General features: G+C 44.4%; 1 protein-coding gene across 1 annotated transcript in view; it reads right to left on the bottom strand.

Moving 5' to 3' along the window:
- Positions 1-22,807, bottom strand: part of myo5b (myosin VB) — a 348,657-nt gene that overhangs the window by 196,040 nt on the left and 129,810 nt on the right. Inside the window, exon 5 of the mRNA XM_078552494.1 lies at positions 8,250-8,406. Within this exon, the coding sequence (XP_078408620.1) occupies positions 8,250-8,406 (157 nt within the window). The remainder of the gene's footprint in view (positions 1-8,249; positions 8,407-22,807) is intronic.

The raw sequence follows: 22,807 nt of genomic DNA, 5'->3' as shown, positions 1-22,807 counted from the left end.
GAACAACCTGCAGGAGATGCAGCTAGGCGTATATTCAGAACTCCAACGCCTGTCCTATTCACGGTGATGACATTGTGGAAGGGGAGCCTCAAGGTCTGATGGCCAAGAGCCATCTGCTTCCCTTGACGCTGTATATAGTTGCGCCTCCTTGCTATGGGAGCTAAGACCGTGCGTTTTCTAAAATGATGGACGCAGAATGTGTCCAAGGTGGCCGTGGGCCGTGTGTTGGGGGGGGGGGGTGTGGTTGGGGGTGTTGAGAGTAGGTGTATTATCTTTGTGTGACTGCTCAGCAGTAGCGGGGATAGGAAACACTGGAGGCCTGATATGGGCCACTGTGGTTGGGGTGCGGCGTGCGCATGCAGAGTCCATGTGCGATTAGTCTTCTCTGTTTTTCGGGAGAAGAATGCTCACAATGCACGATGCACGTGAGCGTTCGCGGACTGGAGGCGGCCAGGCCCAGCTCACGATTTTAAGCTGCTTTGAGCAGAAGGCCCTGGAGCTTGAAAGGCGCCATGCGCACAGGTCCACAGGTGTCGGTGAGGCTGGGGTGGAACGGCCAGGTATTTGAGGTCAACAGTGACATCCGCTCTGTCTTCCCACCATCCATACCACTGATGATTGTTTGATTCGTTATTGTTGCAACATTGCTCGGTCACAGACTGATAGAGTCAGACGTGTGGGTCATAGACAAAGGTCCCTCTGCCCTTCGAAGATGCGGGTGTCAAGCATCTTCCAAAGTCGCCTTATTCCATTTCCAACCACTACCCCCATGGCCTTGTATGCCATGGCATTGCAACTGCACATCCAAAGACTTATTACTTGTCAGGAGGGTTTCTGCGTCCACCACCCTTTCAGGCAGTGCGTCCCACATTACTGTGTGCAAAAGTTCCTCATCATCTCACCTGTCAACCTCATGCCCCTTACCTTAAATCAATGCCACCAGGTTACTCATCCCTCCAGCAAGGGGAAAAATTCCTTTCTGTCGACCCTATCTATGCCCCTCAATGTTATAAAGCTCAAGAATGTCACCCTTCAACCTCCTCCGTTCCAGGGGAAATAACCCCAGTCTATGCTATACCTCCTCATAAGTGAAACTCTCCAGCCCAGCCAGCATCCTGGTCAACGACCTCTGCACTTTCTCCACTCCAATCACATCCCTCCCATGAAGTGCATTTCAGAACTGCACGCAGAACTATAGCTGTGGCCTAGGCAGTGTTTTCTGCACTTGCAACATGACCTCCCTGGTCCTATATTCTATTCCTCGGCTAATAAAGGCAAGTATGGCATTTACCTTCGTAAATACCTTATGTACCTGTCCTGCTACCTTAACGGGCCTGTTGACATGCCCGGCAAGGTCCCCCTGATCCTCCTTATTTTCCATGGTTCTACCATTCCTCGTGTATTCCTGTACCTCGTTTCTCCTGCCCAAGGGCATCACCTCACACTTATCCACATAACATTTCATTTGGCATTCCTTAGGCCATGTGACCAGCTCGTCTGTATCCGCCTGTAATGTTAGGATCTCCTCCTGACTATTTGCCACCCCACCAATATTCATCTCCACAGGTTCTGGAAGGTTGAGGGCAGGGGGACAGGGATGAAGTGTGTCACTGTGTGCACGCTAACTGACCCACTGTCCTTGTTGTTAATTTCAGCATCAGAGCCTGTTCACCAGGAGCAATTCCAGATGCCCCTTCTCACACCTGAGGGCCCTCAACTGTCACCTGCGTCACACCATTTCTGCGAGGCAGGCACCAGCACAGATACTAGCACATCAGTGGGCTTAACAATATCGGCTAGTGTCCCGGGGCACAATGGAGAGGGCACCTCACAATTGCTGGAGGAGCTGGCAGAGACAGAGTTCCAATGGTGCCAGCAGTCGGAGGACTGCAGGGAATCAGGCACATGCTGAGTCGGTGTGTGATGATGTGCCTCTGGAGTCGTCCGCGACTCAGCAGCTGCAGGAAATGCGGCCGGGTGTGCAGGAGCATCTGGGAGTGTTGCATGAAACTATGCTTCACTTGGTGTCCGTGGTGGAGGAGTCCACACGGAGCATCAGTGATGCAATGAGCCTCATGGCAGAGCATCATGCTTCCTCCATGGAGACAGTGGCGACTCTCGTGGAGAGGGGCTTCCAGAAGAACAAGCAGGTTCTCCTGGGGTTGCGCTCGGACCTGCAAGCCAGTGGCCACAGCTGGTCATTGCCAATGTGGGAGATGGTGTGGGCTTCAAGCTTCCCAGCTCGTTGTCCATCCATCGACGGTCAGCAGGGATGTCCGGGGCGACCTCACGTCGGCGGAGCAGCTGCCTGTCGTCTCTGCGAGCTCCTCTCAGGGCGCTCCGGATGAGGGCACCAGCTGCTCCGCCCCTTTCCCCGTGACCGCTTCATCGGGTGAGGCTGCGACAACTGGCGAAATGCCAGCTGTGGACCTGGCAGATCCCTCCCAGGCGGGGCCAGCACAGGCTCCACAGGCCAGAGGATGGCTGCCAAGGTCATCGAGGCCAACAGGACAGCAGAGTCAGCAGGCTGTCTCAGATGCCACCCCGAGCGTTGGGGCGGCACCAAGACGTAGCATCCAGAAACATAAACATAAGGCGCCTTAGGGACACCACAGGTTTATCACTGGTGCTTTTGTGTTAGCCCTAGAATAGGGAATTATTTGTTTATGCTTGAAAAACGTTTTGGTTTGACTTTGTGTGACCTTATGATGCTGAAAATTAAAACCAGATGTGTTACCATGGCTGAGGGTGGCTCCTTTGTTCTGCATTTGTATGTTTTACATGTTTGAGTGGACATTGAAGTTTATGTCCAAAGCCTTAGTTGCAGCTGATGAAGTTGGCAGATGTAGTACTTAAGTGCCAAGTATGGAAGCTCCATGCAAGGCTGGTCCTCCTGATCCATTTGTGCGAAGCTAGCTGAAGGTTCATTGGATCAAAGTCTCCCGGGCATCCCTGCCTCCTTGGTGTAGTCTCGGGGCAGTGTATAGCCCCTCAGCATTCCCCTGTGCTTCCTCATCCTCAGAATCTGTGCTGGACACATCATGTGCAGCCGCATCCACTGCGTCAACGTCTTCATCGTCCACTGCGTCCCCCCTTCCAGCGCAAGATTGTGTAGAGCACAGCATGCAACCAGTATCACCGGCACACGATCTGGGGGGTACTGGAGTGCGCCCCGTGTGGTCCAGGCATCGGAAGTGCATCTTGAGAAGACCAATGGCTCTCTCCACCACAGCCCTTGTGGAGGCGTGGCGCCTACTGTACCGCTGCTCAACTTCTGATATTGGATGGCGGAGAGGCGTCATGAGCCACCTTCTGAGGGGATAGCCCTTGTCACCCACCAGCCATCCGTCAAATCGAGCCAGAGTACTGAAGTGCCCCGGCACCTACTTGTGTCTGAGGATGTTGGCGTCGTGGGAGCTGCCTGGGTACCTGGCACAGACTTGTAGAATCAGCATCCTGTGATCACACACTATCTGCACGTTCATGGAGTGGAAGCCCTTCCTGTTGGCGAAAGCACATGGCTCTCCTACTGGCACCTGGATGGCCACATGTGTGCAGTCTATTGCACCCTGGACATGGGGGAAGCCAGCAATGGCCACGAAGCCTCTGGCTCACTGTGTCTGGCTTCTCCAGTCCCAGCGGAAGTGGATGAAGGCCAATGCACGCCTGAACAGAACGTCTGTAACCTGCTTGACACAAGTGTGCACAGTTGATTGGGAAACAGCGCAAAGATCACCCACCGAGCCCTGGAAGGAGCCAGAGGCATAGAAGTTGAGGGCAACTGTGACCTTCATAACCTCTGGCATGGGGTGTCCGCCCACACAGTTAGGAGAGATCTCAGGGCCAATCATCTGACAGATGTAGTTGACTGTCTCCCTTGACAGTCGGAGCCTCCTTCGGCACTGCACCTCAATCATATTGAGGTAGCTGCTTTGCCGCCTGTATACCCTGGCAGCAGGATAGTGGCGTCTTCTGCGGCCCCTTCCACCTTGGAAACCTCTTGGCCCTGCGCCCCTTGTGCCTGCGCCTGTAATCCCAAAGGTGGCTCCCCTGGAGGCTGATTGTCCAGTCCTGGCCTCCTCCTTAGAGCCCTCCCTCCTCAGAGGAGCTTCCTCCAGTGGAGATGTCAGAACCCATACCCAGGCTAAAGGGAGGCCTCTGGAAAGCTGCAGGCCTGATAAAGATTACTGACTGAAGAGTGCTGAGCTGAAGCTTCAAAATACACAGAAAGCTGCTGGAATTCATTCTGAACTGCTACAGATCACACAGGCAAGTTTAAAACACTTTCTGCAATAAATATTTCACATAACACATTGACAACCCCACTGAGCCCTCTTATCCCACCCGTGGATGAGCTTTATTAAAAAATCTCTTACCTGCCTGCCCGTTGTGCCCATGAGCCGAGCCGAAGACCGCACGGGCGCCTGAAAATTGGCGTCAATTGACAATTTAAGGGTCTTAACTAGCCCGTTAATTAGTGGCGGGTGCACGTCGAACTTCATCGCACGCCCGCCCAGCGAAATATTGCGAAGGCCCGCAGTGACGTTGGGACGCTCGCCCGACATCACCGTGCATCATTTCGCCCCCCCGCACGTCAAGCAGAAAATTCTGTCCTTGGATAATAATGATCTGATTGGGCATAGCAACATGGATTTATGAATGGAAAGTCATGTTTGACGAACTTGGATGAGTTTTTTGAGGATGTTACTAACAGAATTAATAAAGGGGAATCAGTGGATGTAGTGTGCTTGGATTTTCAGAAGGCTTTCGATAAAGTCCCCCACGGGAAGTTGGTTATCAAAATTAAAGCACAGGGGATAGGAGGTAATATACTGGCATGGATAAAGGATTGGTTAACAGCCAGAAAACAGAAAGTAGGAATAAACGGGCCATTCCCATTTACATTTGAAAATGAGGTAGTTCAATCTGAAGCCAGGATGTTAAATTTTAAATTATGACGGTATATGAGGGGCAAATTGGCTGAGGTGGATTGGGAAAATACATTAAAAGGTATTACAGGACAGAGGCAATGGACAGTCTTTAAAGAATTATTACATAGTTTACAGCTACTATACATTCCTTCAAGGCACAAAAGCCCAAAAAGGAAAGTCAGTCAACCATTTTCACCATGTCCAGAAACATTCAACCTCTCCACCACCAACGCACAGTAGCAGCAGTGTGTACCATCTACAAGATGCACTGCAGGAATTCACCAAGGCTCCTTAGACAGCACCTTCAAAACCCACAGCCACTACCACCTAGAAGGGCAACAGATAGATGGGAACACCACCAACTGGAAGTTCCCCATCCTGACATGAAAATATATCACCGTTTCTTCACCGTCACTGGGTCAAAATCCTGGAACTCCCTCCCTAACAGCACTGTGGATGTACCTACACCACCTGGACTACAGCGGTTCAAGAAGACAGCTCACCACCACTTTCTCAAGGGCGACTAGGGATGGGCAATAAATGCTGGCCCTGCCAGAAAAGCCCACATCCCATAAATGGAGAAAACAAAAAAATCCCCCTTTGGCAGGCTGTGACTCGTGAGGTACCGCAAGGATCAGTACTTGGGCCCCAGCTGTTCACAATATATATCAATGATTTGGACGTGGGGACCCAGTATAATATTTCCAAGTTCGTAGGTGACACAAGGCGAGGTGAGAATGTTTGTTGTGAGGGAGATCCAAAGTGGCTTCATAGGGCTTTGGACAGACTTAATGAGTGGGCAAGAAATGGCAGGTGGAATATAACATGGAAAAATGTGAGGTTACCCACTTTGGTAGAAGGAACAGATATGCAAAACATTTCCTAAATGGTAAGAGATTAGAACGTGTAGTTGTACAAAGGGACCTGGGTGTCCTCATCAATAAATCACTGAATGCCAGCATACAGGCGCAGCAAGCAATTAGGAAGGCAAATGATATGTTAGCCTTTATCGCAAAAAGATTTGAATATAGGAGAAGCGAAGTCTTGCTTCAATTGTATAGAATTTTGGTTAGACTACACCTGGAGTATTGTGTGCAATTTTGGTCCCCTTACCTTAGGAAGGATATTATTGCCATAGAGAGAGTACAACAAAGATTCACCAGACTTGTTCCTGGGATGGCAGAACTGTCTCATGAAGAGAATTGGGCGAACTGGTCCTGTATTCTCTGGAGTTTCGAAGAATGAGAGGTGATCTCATTGAAACCTACAAAATACTTAAAGGAATAGACAGGGTAGATGCAGGTAAGATATTTCCCCTGGTTGGGGAATCTAGAACCTGGGGACATAATTTCAAAATAAGGGGGAAGCCAATTAGGACCAAGATGAGAAGAAATTCTTTTACTCAGAGTTGTGAATCTTTGGAATTCTCTACCCCAGAGGATCATGGAAGCTCAGTCATTGAGTATGTTTAAAGTAGAGATTGACAGATTTCTAAATACCAATGACACAAATGGATATGAGGATAGTGCAGGAAAAAGGCATTGAAGTGGGTGACCAGCCATGATCGTAGTGAGTGGCGGAGCAGGTTCAGTGGGTTGAATGGCCTAATCCTGCTCCTATGTTTCTATGTTTCTTGTACAGAGAATGAGCAATTGAAGATACAGCAAAAGCTAATCAAGAAACCAAGATTAGAAAGACAAAAAATAGAAATACTGCAAAACAATGATGTAAATCCATATTCCCATAAAACATTGATATCAATTTGATAGCAGTTTACTGATCACTGAACGTTTGGTAACCAAGGATATAATGCCAATAAATATGTCAAAAATGCAAAATTGTATATCAGCTTGTCAGCTTTCAGAAATACACTAATGACACCAAGCTCTAAACCATCTCTCCTAGCCCTAGAGAGTTATCCAGTCTTGCATAAGCAGCAATATTCTCCAATTAAACATTGAATAGACTGTAGCAGTGATCTTGAGTTCTCACGAAAACTTCATAACCTCTCCACTGATTGTATTTGCTCCCTGGTCATTGCAAATTCTCAGCTTCAACCTGAGACAATCTCCAATTCAACCATCAGCCAAGTTTCTGATCCCACACATTCCCCACCACAAGCAGCACTTACTTCCACATCTGTAATATCAACTCTCAGCGTAGCCTATCTACAAACATTCCCACTCTTTACAACCAGTTCCTGCTATCTGCCACTGAAATTCACAAACATGTTTTGTCACCTCCAGACTCGCCAAAATCCAATGTTCTCCTCACTCCACATTCCATATTCTAACCTCTATAAATTTCAGCTTATCTCAAACTCTGTTGTCTGTGTGCTATCATGCACCAAGTCCCACTCCTCTATCCCCATAGTTCTTCCTGACCTGCATAAGATACCAGACACACAGCTTCTGATTTAAAATTCTTGTCCATGTTTAAATTCCTTTTGATTTGACCTTTCCTATCTCTAGCCTCCAACGCCTGCACAACCACTAAACAAACTCACCACTATTCCCACTCATGAGCTCTATATTTCTGTGTCTCTGGCCTTTTGTGTATACCCCCCAAACCACTGCCAGCACTGTGCCTCTCCACCTCCCTTCTCTTACTTATGGTCATCTCCCCTAGCATATCCTTCACTGTTTTGGAATCCTTTTTTGTCCACATGGCCTTTTCCAAAGTACCTTGGAATTTTTATTTTAAAGATTAAAAGTTCTCTAAAAATGCATACTTGTGTTAATCTTGTAATAATTATCTCCACTCTTTACAACTAATGCCTGTCATTTGTTAAACTAGCAATTAGAAAAGCAAGAGAAGTGTGAAGCATAGAATTTGCTGTGTCAACCAACCACAATTCATTATTCCAATCTGCTTAGAGTTACCTGATCTTCCTCATGAACAGGGACATCTATGAAACACTGCCTCAAATAGTATCTTGACCCAGTTCAAACAGGAATTGCTGTCATCAAATGGGAATACGATGTGCTAGAGTAACAACCCCTGTGTGATGGGTGACCACTCTCACGCTTCTATATTAGACAGGTACCAACACAGTTCATCAAAATGAAAGGGGAACAAACCAAAATGGCAAATAGCCCAGGAACCACCCCTTCACACCTCTTAGTTCTATATTTTTTTTGGAACTTGGAGAGGCCCAAGAGCAAGCTATCCATCTGCTTTTGTGACTATGGATGGTCCATAGTACAAGAAGGCTGCGATGGAGGAAAGGAAAGAAATTACTTTCTATTAAATACCTCACAGCAACCGGATTAAGAGGGGTTTACCTTTCCTTTGCTGTTGAGAAAATAGCTCACTTACCTCCATAATTGGACTTGAGGCCAGTACTTTTTCTTCAACATTTGCTTCATTGGCTGATCCACCAACAGTAGCGAAATAACGCATGGCATACTTAGCAGACACTGTCTTTCCAGCTCCAGACTCCCCACTTACAATAATAGATTGGTTCTTCTCATCTCTGGCAAGAAGAAAAGAAATCATACACAACTTAGATTTGTCCCTCTCCATCACAATCTTCTCTATCCCTGTTTCATCACAACTGGAGTCATTATTCCTTTTAACTTTCCTCTCATTCTCCTGAAGCTCCAGCTCTGCCACCAGACATACTCTTTTTTCCTCACTGCATCTAAAAAACCAGAATTATTCACAAAGCATTCAATCATCTCCTTGATGCCTCTACTTTCCTACTGCAGATTTGCAGGTGCATTGTCAATGTCATTTATAAATATTTATAAGATCATTTCCATCGGTGGAAAACTAAATTTTTATGCATCCTGTGATGTATATTTAGAACAACCACCTCCTATTGTAGCCTGTTAAATATCAATTCCGTATATTGCATAATGCCCAGTCCTACATCTATCACAATGTTCTGAGCATTAACAGGTGTTGAACTCCACGCAGAGCCTGGAACCAAGTGTAAATGTAGGGCAGTGGCATGCAGGTCAGTTTCGTCTCATTTGCCTAACATCAGGAATAAAAAGATAAGGGCACAAAATTTCCACAGATTTCTCCTGACCTCCAGCTGTAATTTCGGTTAGAAGACAGCGGAAATCCAGCAGAAACAGTAGTTAACACTGCTTCTCTTGTCACAAGAAAAGCAGTATGTTATTTCAATTGAGAGAGATTGCAGAACTCTGTGGTTTAAATGGATCCGGGTGTCCTGGGACATGTTTCACAAAATGTTAGTATGCAGGTACAGCAAGCAATTAGGAAGGCAAATGGAATGCTGACATTTATTGCAAGGGGAATGGAATTTAAAAGTAAGGAAGTTTTGCTACAGTTGTACAGGGCATTGGTGAGATCACAACTGGAATACTGTGTATAGTTTTGGTCTCCTTACTTAAGAAAGGATATAACTGCATTCGAAGCAGTGCAGAGAAAGTTCGCTCAACTAATTCCTGGGATGAAGGGATTATCTTATGAGGAAAGGTTGGACAGGTTGCGCCTGTATTCTTTGGAGTTTATAAGAATGAGAGGTGATCTTATTGAAACACAAACTCTTGAGTGGACTTGACAGGGGATGCTGAGAGGGCGTTTCCCCTTGTGAGAGACTAGAACTAGGAGACACGCTTTAAAAATAAGGGGTTTCACATTTAAGACGGAGGTGAGGAGAAATTTTTTCTCAGAGGGTCATTAGTCTGTGGAATTCTCCTTCCCAGAGAGCAGTGGAGGCAGGGTCATTGAAAATTTTTAAGGCTAAGTTAGACAGATTCTTGACTGACAAGCGAGTCAAAGCGTATAGGGGTTGACAGGAAAGTGAGTTGAGGCCACAATCAGATCAGCCATGATCTTATCAAATGGTGGAAGAGGCTGGAGGGGCCAAATGGCCTACTCCTGCTCCTAATTCGTGCATTTGTATGAAAGCATGTGCCCACTAAACCTCAGCCAAACTTACAATGGTAGATGGGGAGCAACCCCAATGACATTCCTGGTGAAAACCAAATCAATCTCTTGCTGTAATTGAACCAAAACACATAATCCAAAAATTAACCAAATACTCATTCCATTCTTTCATAAACTGTTAATCAATACAGGGATATTATTCAGACAAGATCCTCAGGAACAGCAAGACAGCTAGACATTTCTTTCCAAAAAGAGAGTGTTCATGATTATGTTTTATGGTTATGCCCTGTTTACCAGCACAGAGTGAGGTCCCTCTGAGGCTGCTAGCGTAGGCAAACAGTCTTGAAAATATACAAGAAAACAACACAAAAGATTTCCTGTAAAATACATAATTGGACTGATAATCAGCATCACCTAGTCACTACTGCTGGACTTATGAAGCTGTCTTTCCCACATCATTCAACCTTGGTGGTCCAGGCACTGGCCTTTGAACTAAAGTAAAACTACTTTTCTACGGGAAGTGCATTCTACTAAATTGTCGCATAATCCTAAAACTTTTAAAGTACAAATCCACACCGCATCCCTCCCCCAACCATCCCCACAATTTTTTATATTAAGGGTTCACTTGTATAGATATTTGAGGTAATTGTGTAACTAGATGAACAATCACACATATTTTACAAGTGTAATTTCTCATACAGAACAGTCATTTGTACTTTGAGTCAGAAGGTTGTAGGATCAGGGCACTTTAAACCTAAACTGACAATTCATTGTAATATATAGAAACATAGAAACTAGGAGCAGGAGTAGGCCATGCGGCCCTTTGAGCCTGCTCCACCATTCATTATGATCATGGCTTATCATCCAACTCAATAGCTGGGCACAGGAGATTCGATGGCACAATTCATAGAGTGGAGCAGATCTCTCTGTTTGCCCAGCCTCATGTCTAACATTTATCATCACTAAAAAATACACTGACTAATTCAGTCATTTATCTCACTGTAGTGCACAAATTGGTTGGCATAATTACCGGCAGGAAAACTGTGACAACATTTCAAATAATTCACTGGGTGCAAAGTGCTTTGGGACATGGCAAAAGGTTCTATGTAAATGTGTTCTTTCACCATTTCTTCAAGAAGTACAACCTAAATGATCACTGCCTATAGGAGGAATATACTATACCGTATCAGACCAGTTGCTCTGGGGGCAATGCAGCTTGTTTGGCCCTTAATTTTGGTGTTTGTTAGCATTTGGGGTCGTGATGAGGAGTTCAAAGCTGATGATTCAGCTGGTCAGGGTTCATGTTCTATGAGGCTGGTGCATTAAACACTGCACTGAGGGAGTGGTTTGTGTTGAATGGATCTTCAAGATTGGGTCCCAGAACAACTAATTACACTTTCCCGATTCCACACAGAGACTATAAACATTACTCACTGCAACTGGTAGATATTGTACATGTGTTTGTTGTGGGTGGGATTGCGCTCTTCTATAGAGTGAAGAAGAATTCACATTTCTGGTTAAAGAAGAGCTGGGGTGTTCTCCCAGATGTCCTGGCCAATGTTTATCCCTTTACTAATATCACGAGAACAGTTTAATTTGCCACTTATCTCATTACTGTTTGTTGGACCTTACTGTGTGCAATCTGCATTGCTGGATTTCCCTGTATTACAACAGCAGATCATTGGTTGTGACACACTTCGGAACAGCCTGAAGTTGTCAAAATTACTATTATATAAAGGCAAGTGCTTTTCTCCTGGAAACACCAGCTCATTGGGACTGAGCAGTCAATTACATAAGTGGTTCTAGACACACAAAAAATATGTGAGTAGAGCTCCAAAAAATCATTCTCCTGCATCTGTAAATGGCTCAGAATATACCATCCTTCACTATAAATGATGCACTAATTCAGTCAGTTTGAAGCACAAGTCAACATACAGATCACCAGATTTTCTTAAACAAATCCACATCGGAAAACTTAAGGAGGCAATTTTTGAAAGGAGGGTGGAAAGAGGACCCAGAGGCAGTAACCACCACCTAGAAGACACAGCAAAAGAGTGACCCAGAGGCAAAACCTCCACCTGGAAGAGCTATCCAATCCAGTCCAGTCTGTGGCTTCAGAATGGAGTGGCTGCATTCTGAGGGAAATCAAAATGTGACACCACAGGAATACAGTTAAGTGATTGGTTGGTGAATATTTTGCTCATTCATCTGCAAAGCTTGTCTAATTGATTAGTAATTGTAAGGTTTTATTAGTTGTAGTTTACTAGCAATAGTAAAATAATGGTAAATAGTAAAGTAATAATAAAAGCTATTGGGAGTAGCAATGTTTATTAATTCTAAATTAGCTGCTTGATAGTACAAAATTTGAAAATTGCTGAAAAAAGAGACATTTTGTTGACGCTTTTTGTCTTACACTCATCAGGACAATTTGCAAGAATACAATGTAAGGGAAAACAAATGTATGCTGTATGAGAAGAGACTGCTGATTGGTTGGCAAGTGGACTCTGATTGGTAGAGGCACTGCTATGGAAAATGCACCAGTTGATGGTGACTGACAGTTAACTGTCAATCATTGTTTGAAATTTAAACAACGCAGCTTGAATCTGATTAGTCAAGGTATTGCCCTGAGGAGTGAATCAGCAAATGGCTGTCACTTATTCTGTTTAGCTGAAACAGGCGTAATGTGTGTACATGTTCCTTCCATCTGCAAAGAACAGCGCCATGTGTATTAATATATGTAGCTTCCAGTACACGCAAATGTACCACACCATGAGCCCGACTGACAATCTTACAATTGTTGTCAGAAAAATTCTTATCACACTGAGGGTTATTTAGCAAATATTGTCAAATTGCACAATCACATCAAATGTAATCACATCTAATATAAATTTGTTGTTTTCCCTTATATTGTATTATTGCGAATTGTCCTGATGAGTGCAAGATGAAAAGCTTCGACAAAATGTATTTTTTCAGCAATTATAAATTAATTAAGAATAAATTAATTAACACATAATAAAGATGGCAGGGCAGGTGGTGTTTTGCAACTGCAGAACGTGGGAGTTCCTGGACACTGAGTTGATCCAGGGTAAACACTTCTCCATTGTCTGCAGCTTGAGGAGCTTTGGCTCAAGCCACTGAGCCAGAGGCCAAGCTGCAGACACTGCAATGCGTCAGGGAGGGGGAAAGTTACCTGTACATTTTGTACCAGGATGCATTCACACCCCTTACAATAGGGCCTTCTGATATGGTCAGTGATCAAGGACAGGAGGGTGTGACTACGAGTGAGGCAAGTATGGGGACCGAGAAGGTAAAAGTGGAGGAGCCTCAGCCTTTGCAATTATCCAACAGGTTCAAGATTCTTGCAGCCTGTATGGATAACAGTGATGGCTGCAGGATGGATGAGCAAATTGACCATGGCACCATGGTACAGGAAGTCATTCAGGTGGGGGGAGTTAATACGAATGTAGTAGTTGTTGGGGACAGTACCGTCAGGGGCATAGATGCAGTTCTCTGCAGCCAAGGGCAGCAGTGTTGCCTGCCCGGTGCCAGGGTTCAGAACATCTGCTCTGGGCTGGAGAGGAACTTTCAGGGGGTGGATCCAGTGGTCATGGTCCATGTAGGTACGAGTGACATAGGTAGGACTGGAAAAGGGGTTCTGCTAGAGTATGAGCAACTAGGGGATAAATTAAAAAGCAGAACCTCAAAAGGTAATAATCTCTGAATTACTACCTGAGCCACGAGCAAATTGGCTTAGGGTAAATCAGATTAGTGTTAAGTGCATGGCTCAAAGATTGATGTGGGAGAAATGGGTTTTGATTCATGTGACACAGGCACCAGTTCTGCGGAAAGTAGGAGCTGTACTGGTAGGATGGTCTTCGCCTGAACCACACTGTGACAAGTGTTCTGGCGAGTTGTATAACTAGGGTGGTAGAGAGGGCTTTAAACTAAACAGTGGGGGCAAGGGATCAAGTCTGAGAAGATATGATATATTAAATAGACAAGGCAGGGCAAAAAAGCAAGATAGGAAAAAGGGTAATGATGATCAGAGTGCGGAAGGAAGGGGCAGGGTGTACAAACCTAAGAATGCACCAGCAGATAAGGCTAGAGGTTCCAAAAAAAGTAAAAAGAGAGAACTAAAGGTTCAATATCTCAACACATGGAGCATTTATAACAAAATGATAAATTGACAGCACAAATAGAAATAAATATGTTATGATCAGAAAGCCATTAGAGACTTGGCTGTATGATGACAAAGAATGGGGCCTGAATATTCAAGGGTACATGACATTTAGGGAGGACAGGAAGCTAGGAAAAAGTGGAGGGGTAGCTCCATTAATTAAGGATGACACTGGTACAATAGAGAGAGATATCCCTAGTTCTGGAGATCAAGATGTAGAATCAGTCTAGGTAGAGATGAGAAGTAGTAAAGGTAAGAAGTCACTTGTGGAAGTGGCTTATAGGCTCCCGAACAGTAACCACACTGTAGGGCAGGGTATACAGGAATAAATAATGGGAATTTGTGATAAAGCTATGATGATAATGTTTAATCTACATATGGATTGGACAAATCAGGTTGGTAAAGATAGCCTGAAGGTTAAGTTCATAGTGTTTTCAGGACAGTTTCTTACAGCAGGACATTTTACCACCAACCAGAGAGCAGGCTATATTAGGTCTGGTAATGTGCAATGAAACAGGATTAATGACCTCACAGTGAAGGCTCCCCTAGGTAGCAGTGATCATAATATGATTGAATTTCACATTCAGTTTGAAGGGGAGAGGAGTGGATCTAAGACTAGTGTTTTAAACTTAAGTAAGGCTAATTATGAGGGCATGAAGACAGAACTGGCTAAAGTGAACTGGGAAATTAGGTTAAGCACATAAGAACATAAGAACTAGGAGCAGTAGGCAATTCAACCCCTCGAGCGTGCCCTGCCATTCAATACGATCATGGCTGATCTCATTTTGGCCTCAGCTCCAATTTCATGCCCTCTCCCCATAACCTTTCAACCCGTTACTAATTAAAAATCTGTCTATCTCCTCCTTAAATTTATTCAGCATCCTGGAATAGGTCAGTAGAGATGCTATGGCAGACAGTTAAGGAGATATTTCAGAATACTCAGAAAAGATACATTCCAGTGAGAAAGAAAGACTCCAAGGGGAGGAAGCACCATCTGCGGCTAACTAAGGAAGTTAAAGATAGTAAAGAATAAGATTTTTTAAAAATAAAGAAAAAGCGTATAATACCGCAAAGATGAGTGACAGGCCAGAAGATTAGAAAGAGTATAAAGAACAGCAAAGAATGACTACAAGATTAATAAGGAGGGAGAAATTAGATAATGTGAGAAGGCTAGCTAGAAATAGAAAAAAAAAGAGTTTCTACAGGCATTTAAAAAGGAAAGCAGAAAGTGAAATGAGTGTTGATCCTCTAGGGAGTAAGAATGGGGAATTAATAATGGAAAATAAGGAAATAGCAGATGAATTGAACAGATATTTTGCATCTGCCTTCACTGTAGAGGATACAAATAATATCCCAGGAATTATTGTGAATCAGGAGGTGAAAGGGAGGGAAGAGCGTAAAACAATTTCAATCACCAGGGAAAGGATACTGAGAAAATTATTAGAACTAAGAGCTGACAAATTGGGGAAGTCCTGATGGATTTGATCCTAGGGTCTTAAAAGAAGTGACTGCTGAATTAGTGGGTGCATTGGTTTTACTTTTCCAAAATTCGCTAGATTCTGGAAAGGTCCCATCAGATTGGAAAATAGTGAACGTGACTCCTCTATTATAGAAAAGAAGGAGACAGGCAGAAAGAAGGAAACAGGCTTGTTAGCTTAACATCTGCCTTAGGGAAATTGCTGGAATCTATTAAGGAGGTTATAGCGGGTCACTTAGAAAATCTCAATGCAATCATGCAGAGTCAACATAGTTTTGTGAAAGGGAAATCCATGTTTGACTAATTTATTGGCATTCTTTGAGGAAATAACAAGCAATGTGGATAAAGGGGAACCCATGGATTTGCTGTGCTTAGATTTCCAAAGACATTTGACAGGGTGCCACATCAAAGGTTACTACATAAAATAAGAACTCGGTGTAGGAGGTAACATATTAGCATGGATAAAGGATTGGTTAGCTAACAGGAAGCAGAGTGTAGGGATAAATGGGTCTGTTATGTCAAGTGGAGTGCCACAGGGATCAGTGCTGGGGCCTCAACTATTTACAATTTATATCAATTGACTTGGATGTACGGTTGCCAAATTTGCTAATGACACAAAGATAGGTAGGAAAGTAAGTTGTGAAGAGGACATAAGGATTCTGCAAAGGGACATAGACAGGTTAAGTGAGGGGGCAAAAATTTAGCAGATGGAGTATGAAGTGGGAAAATGTGAACTTGTCCACTTTGGTAAGAAGAATAGAAAAGCAGCATATTATTAAAATGGAGAGAGATTGCAGAACTCTGTAAACAGAGGGACCTGGGGGTGTCCAGGTACATGAATCAGGAGAAGGTAGTATACAGGTACAGCAAGTGATTAGGAAGGCAAGTGGAATGTTGTTGTTTATTATAGGGGAATGGACCATTAAAGTAGGAATGTTTTGCTACAGTTCTACAGAGCGTTCGTGAGACCACATCTAGAGTACTGTGTACAGTTTTGGTCTCCTTATTTACGGAAGAATATACAAGAATATATATTAGGGGTCAGTTTAGAGAAGGTTCACTCAATTGATAGCTAGGATGGGAGTTTATCTTATGAGGAAAGGTTGGACAGGCTGGGCCTGTATCAATTGGAGTTTAAATGATTGAGAGGTGATCTTATTGAAACATATAAGATCCTGAGGGACTTGACAGGGTGGATGCTGAAAGGATATTTCCCCATGTGGGAGAGACTGGAACTAGGGAACACAGTTTAAAAATAAGGGGTCTCCCATTTAAGACAGAGGTGAGAAGAATTTTTTTCCTTAGAGAAGGTTGTAAATCTTTGGAACTCTCTTCCTCAGAGCTTTGGAGGCAGGGTCAATGAGTATTTTTAAGGCAGAGGTACGGTAGATTCTTGACTAACAAGGGAGTCAAAGGTTATTGGGGGGGGGTAGGCAGAATGTGGAGTTGAGGTCACAATCAGGTCAACCATGATCTTATTGAATGGCGGAGCAGGCTCGAGGGGCTGAAGGGCCAACTCTTGTTCCTAATTTGTATGTTCGTATGTTTTCACTTTTGTTAAAAACCAATTCCTTGGCCATGTGCTTCTATCCAACTTGTTTTGTGTTTCTTTGCTGTCTCTATCACTTAACTAATTGATGTGGTCACAAACACAGAGATGTCAGGAGGCAGGTAGCTGGGTGACTGTCAGGAGAGGGAAGGGGAATAGACAGAAAGAGCAGAGCACCCCTGTGGCTGTTCCCATCAACAATAGGTATACCGTTTTGGATACTGTTGGTGGGGACAACCTACCAGGGACAAGTTGTAGTGGTCGCGTCTCTTGCACCGAGACTGGACCCTCAGCTCAGAAAGGAAGGAGGGAAAAGAGGAGAGCAGTAGTGATAGGGGATTCAATAGTTAGGGGGACAGATAAGAGGTTCTGTGGGAGAGATCGAGAATCCTGGATGGTCTGTTGCCTCCCTGGTGCCAGGGTCCGCGATATCTCGGATCGAGTTGTCAGTATTCTCAGGAGGGAGGGTGAGCAGCTAGATGCCGTGGTCCATGTAGGGACCAATGACGTGAATAGGAAGGAAGAGGAGGTCCTGCAAAGAGAGTTTAGGGAGTTAGGTGCAATGTTGAAGGACAGGACCTCCAGGGTTGCGATCTCAGGAGTGCTACCCGTGCCATGTGCTAGTGAGGCTAGAAATAGGAAGATAATGCAGCTAAATACGTGGCTAAGGAGATGGTGCAGGAGGGAGGGCTTCATGTTTCTGGACAATGGGGCTCTGTTCCAGGGAAGGTGGGACCTGTTCCGACAGGACGGTTTGCACCTGAACTGGAGGGGGACTAACATCCTTGCGGGTAAGTTTGCTAGTGCTGCTCCAGGGGGTTTAAACCAGATTTGCAGGGGGAGGGGAACCAGAGTGTCAGAGCAGATAGTGAGGTGGAGGAGGATAGGACAAGCAAGGAATGCATGTATAGACAGAAATCAAAGGTTTGTACGTGATAGAAATGTTCTCAGGTGCATGTATTTCAATGCAAGGAGTATTGTCGGAAAGGCAGATGAGCTTAGGGCATGGATTGGCACGTGGGATTATGACATTATTGCTATTAGTGAGACTTGGTTGCAGGAGGGGCAGGACTGGCAGCTCAATGTTCCGGGGTTCCGTTGTTTCAGACGTGATAGAGGGAGAGGGATGAAAGGGGAAGGAGTGATATTACTAGTCAGGGAAAATATCACAGCTGTGCGTAGACAGGACAGCCCGGAGGGCTTGTCTACAGAGGCCATATGGGTGGAGCTGAGGAACTCGAAAGGTGTGACCACACTAATAGGGTTGTATTATAGACCGCCCAATAGTCAAAGAGAATTGGAGGAGCAAATCTGTAGAGAGATAGCAGACCGATGTAAGAAACAGAAAGTTGTGATAGTAGGAGATTTTAACTTTCCACATATTGACTGGGACTCCCATACTGTAAAAGGGCTGGATGGCTTGGAGTTTGTTAAATGTGTTCAGGAAAGTTTTCTAAATCAATATATAGAGGTACCAATGAGAGAGGATGCAATACTTGATCTCCTATTAGGGAACCAGACAGGTCAGGTGACAGAAGTATGTGTAGGCGAACATTTTGGGTCCAGTGACCACAATGTCAGTTTTAAGTTAATTATGGATAAGGATAAGTCTGGTCCTCGAGTTGAGATTCTAAATTGGAGAATGGCCAATTTTGTGGAAATGAGAAAGGATCTAGGAAGAGTGGATTGGGATAAGTTGTTTTCTGGCAAGGATGTGTTCGGTAAGTGGAAGGCATTCAAAGGCGAAATTTTGAGAGTGCAGAGTTTTCATGTTCCTGTCAGGATTAAAGGCAAAGTTAACAGGCATAGGGAACCTTGGTTTTCAAGGGATATTGGCGATCTGGTTAAGAAGAGAGAGGTGTATAGCAGGTATAGGCAACAAGGAGCAAATGAGGTACTTGTATAGAAAATGTAGGAAAATACTAAAGAAGGAAATAAGGAAGGCAAAAAGAAGACATGAGGTTGCTTTGGCAGATAATGTGAAAGTAAACCCGAAGGTATATTAAGAGTAAAAGGATAGTAAGGGACACAATTGGTCCCCTTGAAGATCAGAGTGGTCGTCTATGTGTGGAGCCTCACGAGATGGGGGAGATCTTAAACAGTTTTTTTGCATCAGTATTTACTCAGGAAACTGGTATAGTGTATAAGGAAGGAAGGGAAACAAGCAGTAGTGTCATGGAACATATAGAGATTAAAGAGGAGGAGGTGCTTGCTGCCTTACAGCGAATGAAGGTAGATAAATCCCCTGGGCCTGACATGATATTCCCTCGGACATTGAGGGAGACTAGAGTAGAAATTGCAGGGGCCCTGGCAGAAATATTTAAAATGTCCTTAGCCACGGGTGAGATGCCGGAGGATTGGAGGGTAGCTCATGTTGTTCCGTTGTTTAAAAAAGGCTCCAAAAGTAAACCAGGTAATTACAGGCCAGTGAGCCTGACGTCAGTAGTAGGTAACTTATTGGAAGGTGTTCTGAGAGATCGGATATACAATTATTTGGACAGCCAAGGGCTGATTAAGGATAGTCAGCATGGCTTTGTGCGTGGTAGGTCGTGTTTAACGAACCTTGTTGAGTTTTTCGAGGAGGTTACCAAGAAAGTAGATGAAAGGCTCTGGATGTTATCTACATGGACTTTAGTAAGGCCTTTGACAAGGTCCCACATGGGAGGTTAGTTCAGGAGGTTCAGGCACTTGGTATCCATGGAGAGGTTGTAAACTGGATTCGAAATTGGCTGTGTGGGAGAAGACAGAGAGTGGTGGTGGATGATTGCTTTTCAGACTGGAGGCCTGTGATTAGTGGTGTGCCTCAGGGATCTGTGCTGGGACCATTGTTGTTTGTTGTCTATATCAATGATCTGGATGATAATGTGGTAAATTGGATCAGCAAGTTTGCTGATGACACTAAGATTGGAGGCGTTGTGGACAGTAAGGAAGGCTTTCAAAGCTTGCAGAGGGATCTGGACCAACCGGAAAAATGGGCCAGAAAATGGCAGATGGAATTTAATGCAGAAAAGTGTGAGGTGTTGCATTTTGGAAGGACAAACCAAGGTAGGACATACACAGTAAATGGTAGGGCACTGAGGAGTGCGGAGGAACAAAGGGATCTGGGAGGTCAGATACATAATTCCCTGAAAGTGGCGTCACAGGTAGACAGGGTTGTAAAGAAAGCTTTTGGCATACTGGCCTTCATAAATCAAAGTATTGAGTATAGGAGTTGGGATGTTATGATGAGGTTGTATAAGACATTGGTGAGGCCAACTTTGGAGTATTGTGTACAGTTCTGGTCGCCTAACTACAGGAAGGATATCAGTAAGATTGAAAGAATGCAGAGAACATTTACTAGGATGTTGCCGGGTCTTCAGGAGTTGAGTTACAGGGAAAGATTAAACAGGTTAGGACTTTATTCCTTGGAGCGTAGAAGAATGAGGGGAGATTTGATAGAAGTTTACAAAATTATGAGGGGTATAGACAGAGTAAATGCGAGTAGGCTCTTTCCACTTAGATTAGGAGAGATAAACATGAGAGGGCATGGCTTTAGGGTGAAAGGGGAAAGGTTTAGGGGGAACATTAGGGGGAACTTCTTCACTCAGAGAGTGGTGGGAGTGTGGAACGAGCTGCCATCTGACATAGTAAATGCGGGCTCACTCTTAAGTTTTAAGAATAAATTGGATAGATACATGGATGGGAGAGGTCTGGAGGGTTATGGACGGGGTGCAGGTCAATGAGACTAGCGGAATAATATTTCGGCACAGACTAGAAGGGCCGAATGGCCTGTTTTTCTGTGCTGTATTGTTCTATGGTTCTATGTGCACACTAAAAGCAAAAAGAATTGACATGCTGATCACTAAACTACTACATTTACACGTGCTTAGACAAATCACAGTAAATCGTACAGAACCCTGACAGAGTCATTACCGACTCTTCAAAACTCTCCAACATTGAACAGCTGAATATAAATAAACTGCATTACAGGAGTAATGTTTAAAAAGAATATTGGACAGGCGGAACTTTCTCAATTTCTTCATGCTTCACAGTAATATTTCTACAATTTAAAGCAGCTATATTGCTTTACATGATTATAAAACATATGGTCCAATTGAGGGGAATTTCCCCAACAATGATAACATTCATTGGGACAAAGGGCCCTCACAAAATGTTACAATAGTTCTCATTCCGATTCTATCTAACCCACTGTATATTCCTGGCGTTTATATGTTTTACAATGTTGAACAGATCTTTCCTTGAAACTCGGAAATTCTTCTCAAAACTGCAAAGAGAATATCACTGTGCTGAACATTTCTTCTTTCATTCTGATTCAGACCATTGGGGGGTTTTCCACTTGCAAAACACTTTCAAACAGAAGCAGAAATTAACAGGGCCACATCCACAGAAATACACCTGTCCTTAAACAACCACATGTTAAATGAGCAAGGGCAATGAATCATAGAATCACAGAATGATTATAGCACAGAGGTAGGTCATTCAGCCCTTTGTGTCTGCATTGGCTGTCTGAAGGAGCAATTCACCTCATCCCACTCCCCCACCTTTTCCCTGTAGCCCTGCAAACTATGTTGCTTCAGGTAATGGTCTCTTTTGAAACCCACGCCTGAATCTGCCTTCACCACACTCTCAGGTGCAAATCGCTCGCTACATAAAAAAGTTTTATCATGTCGCCATTAATTCTTTTGCCAATTACATGAAATCTGTGTCCTCTTGTTCTCGATCCTTACACCAATAGGAAGTTTCTCCCTTTCTACTCTGTCCAAACTCTTCATGTTTTTGAGCACCTCTATTAAATCTCCTCTCCACCTTCCCTTCTCCAAGGAAAAACAGCCCCAGCTTCTCCAATCTATCCACATAATTGAAGTTTCTCATCCTTGGAACCATTCTTGTGAATTCTTTCTGCACTCTCTCTAATGCCTTCCTAAAGCATGATGCCCAGAACTGGACACAACACTGCAGTTGAGGCTGAAACAGTGTTTCATAAAGGCTCATCATAACTTCCTTGCTTTGGTGCTCTATGGCCTGAATTTTATCTTTGGCGGGCGGGCGCAATCGGCAGGCTTGGGAGCGTTCGGGAAACAGGCCCCTGACCGCAATCGACCTCCGACCGCAATTTCACGCTGGCTGGCCAATTAACGGCCAGCCAGCGTGAAACATGTGCTGAAAAGCTCAGCGCTGCGCGGATGGGGGCGGGCGCGGGTGAGCACTGCGAGAAAGCTCCCCGAAGGAAGACAGCTGCCTCAGGGAGCTGCAGACCTGAAAATGATCAAATAAAGGTTTAAAAAGCTGCAAACAAAAAGTCCATGCATCACAATCAAGTACCTGAAAATATGTCTCATAAAAATGCTGTCCACAGATATTTATTTTTATTTTATTTCAGAACTGAAATTTCATCCCATCCTTGGATGAGGTTTGATGAAAGATACAAAGGCTGCCTGGCCGATTTGGGTCCACCAACCGTTAAGGTTGGAAGGGCCACGAAAAATCGGAGACAATTATGCCATTAATGGGCTTAATTGTCCTCTTAATTGTCGGCAGGCGCACTTCCGACTTTTGCGTGCCCGCCAAGCGAAATATCGCGCGAGTACGCGATGACATCGGGATGCTCGCCCAACATCTTCTCGCGTGATTTTACACCTGTCTACCTGCCCACAGGACGTAAAATTCTGGCTATGCCTCTATCTATAAAGAGCAGGATCTAGCATACTTTATTAACCACACTCTCAACTTGCCCTGCCATCTTCAATGATTTATGCATATATATACCAGCATGTCTCCCTGCTCCTGCATCACCTTGAGAACTGTACCTT

This window comes from Cetorhinus maximus, chromosome 1 (assembly GCF_964194155.1).
Source record: "Cetorhinus maximus chromosome 1, sCetMax3.hap1.1, whole genome shotgun sequence".
In the NCBI taxonomy this organism is placed as follows: domain Eukaryota; kingdom Metazoa; phylum Chordata; class Chondrichthyes; order Lamniformes; family Cetorhinidae; genus Cetorhinus; species Cetorhinus maximus.
This window is presented reverse-complemented; position numbering and strand designations above follow the sequence as displayed.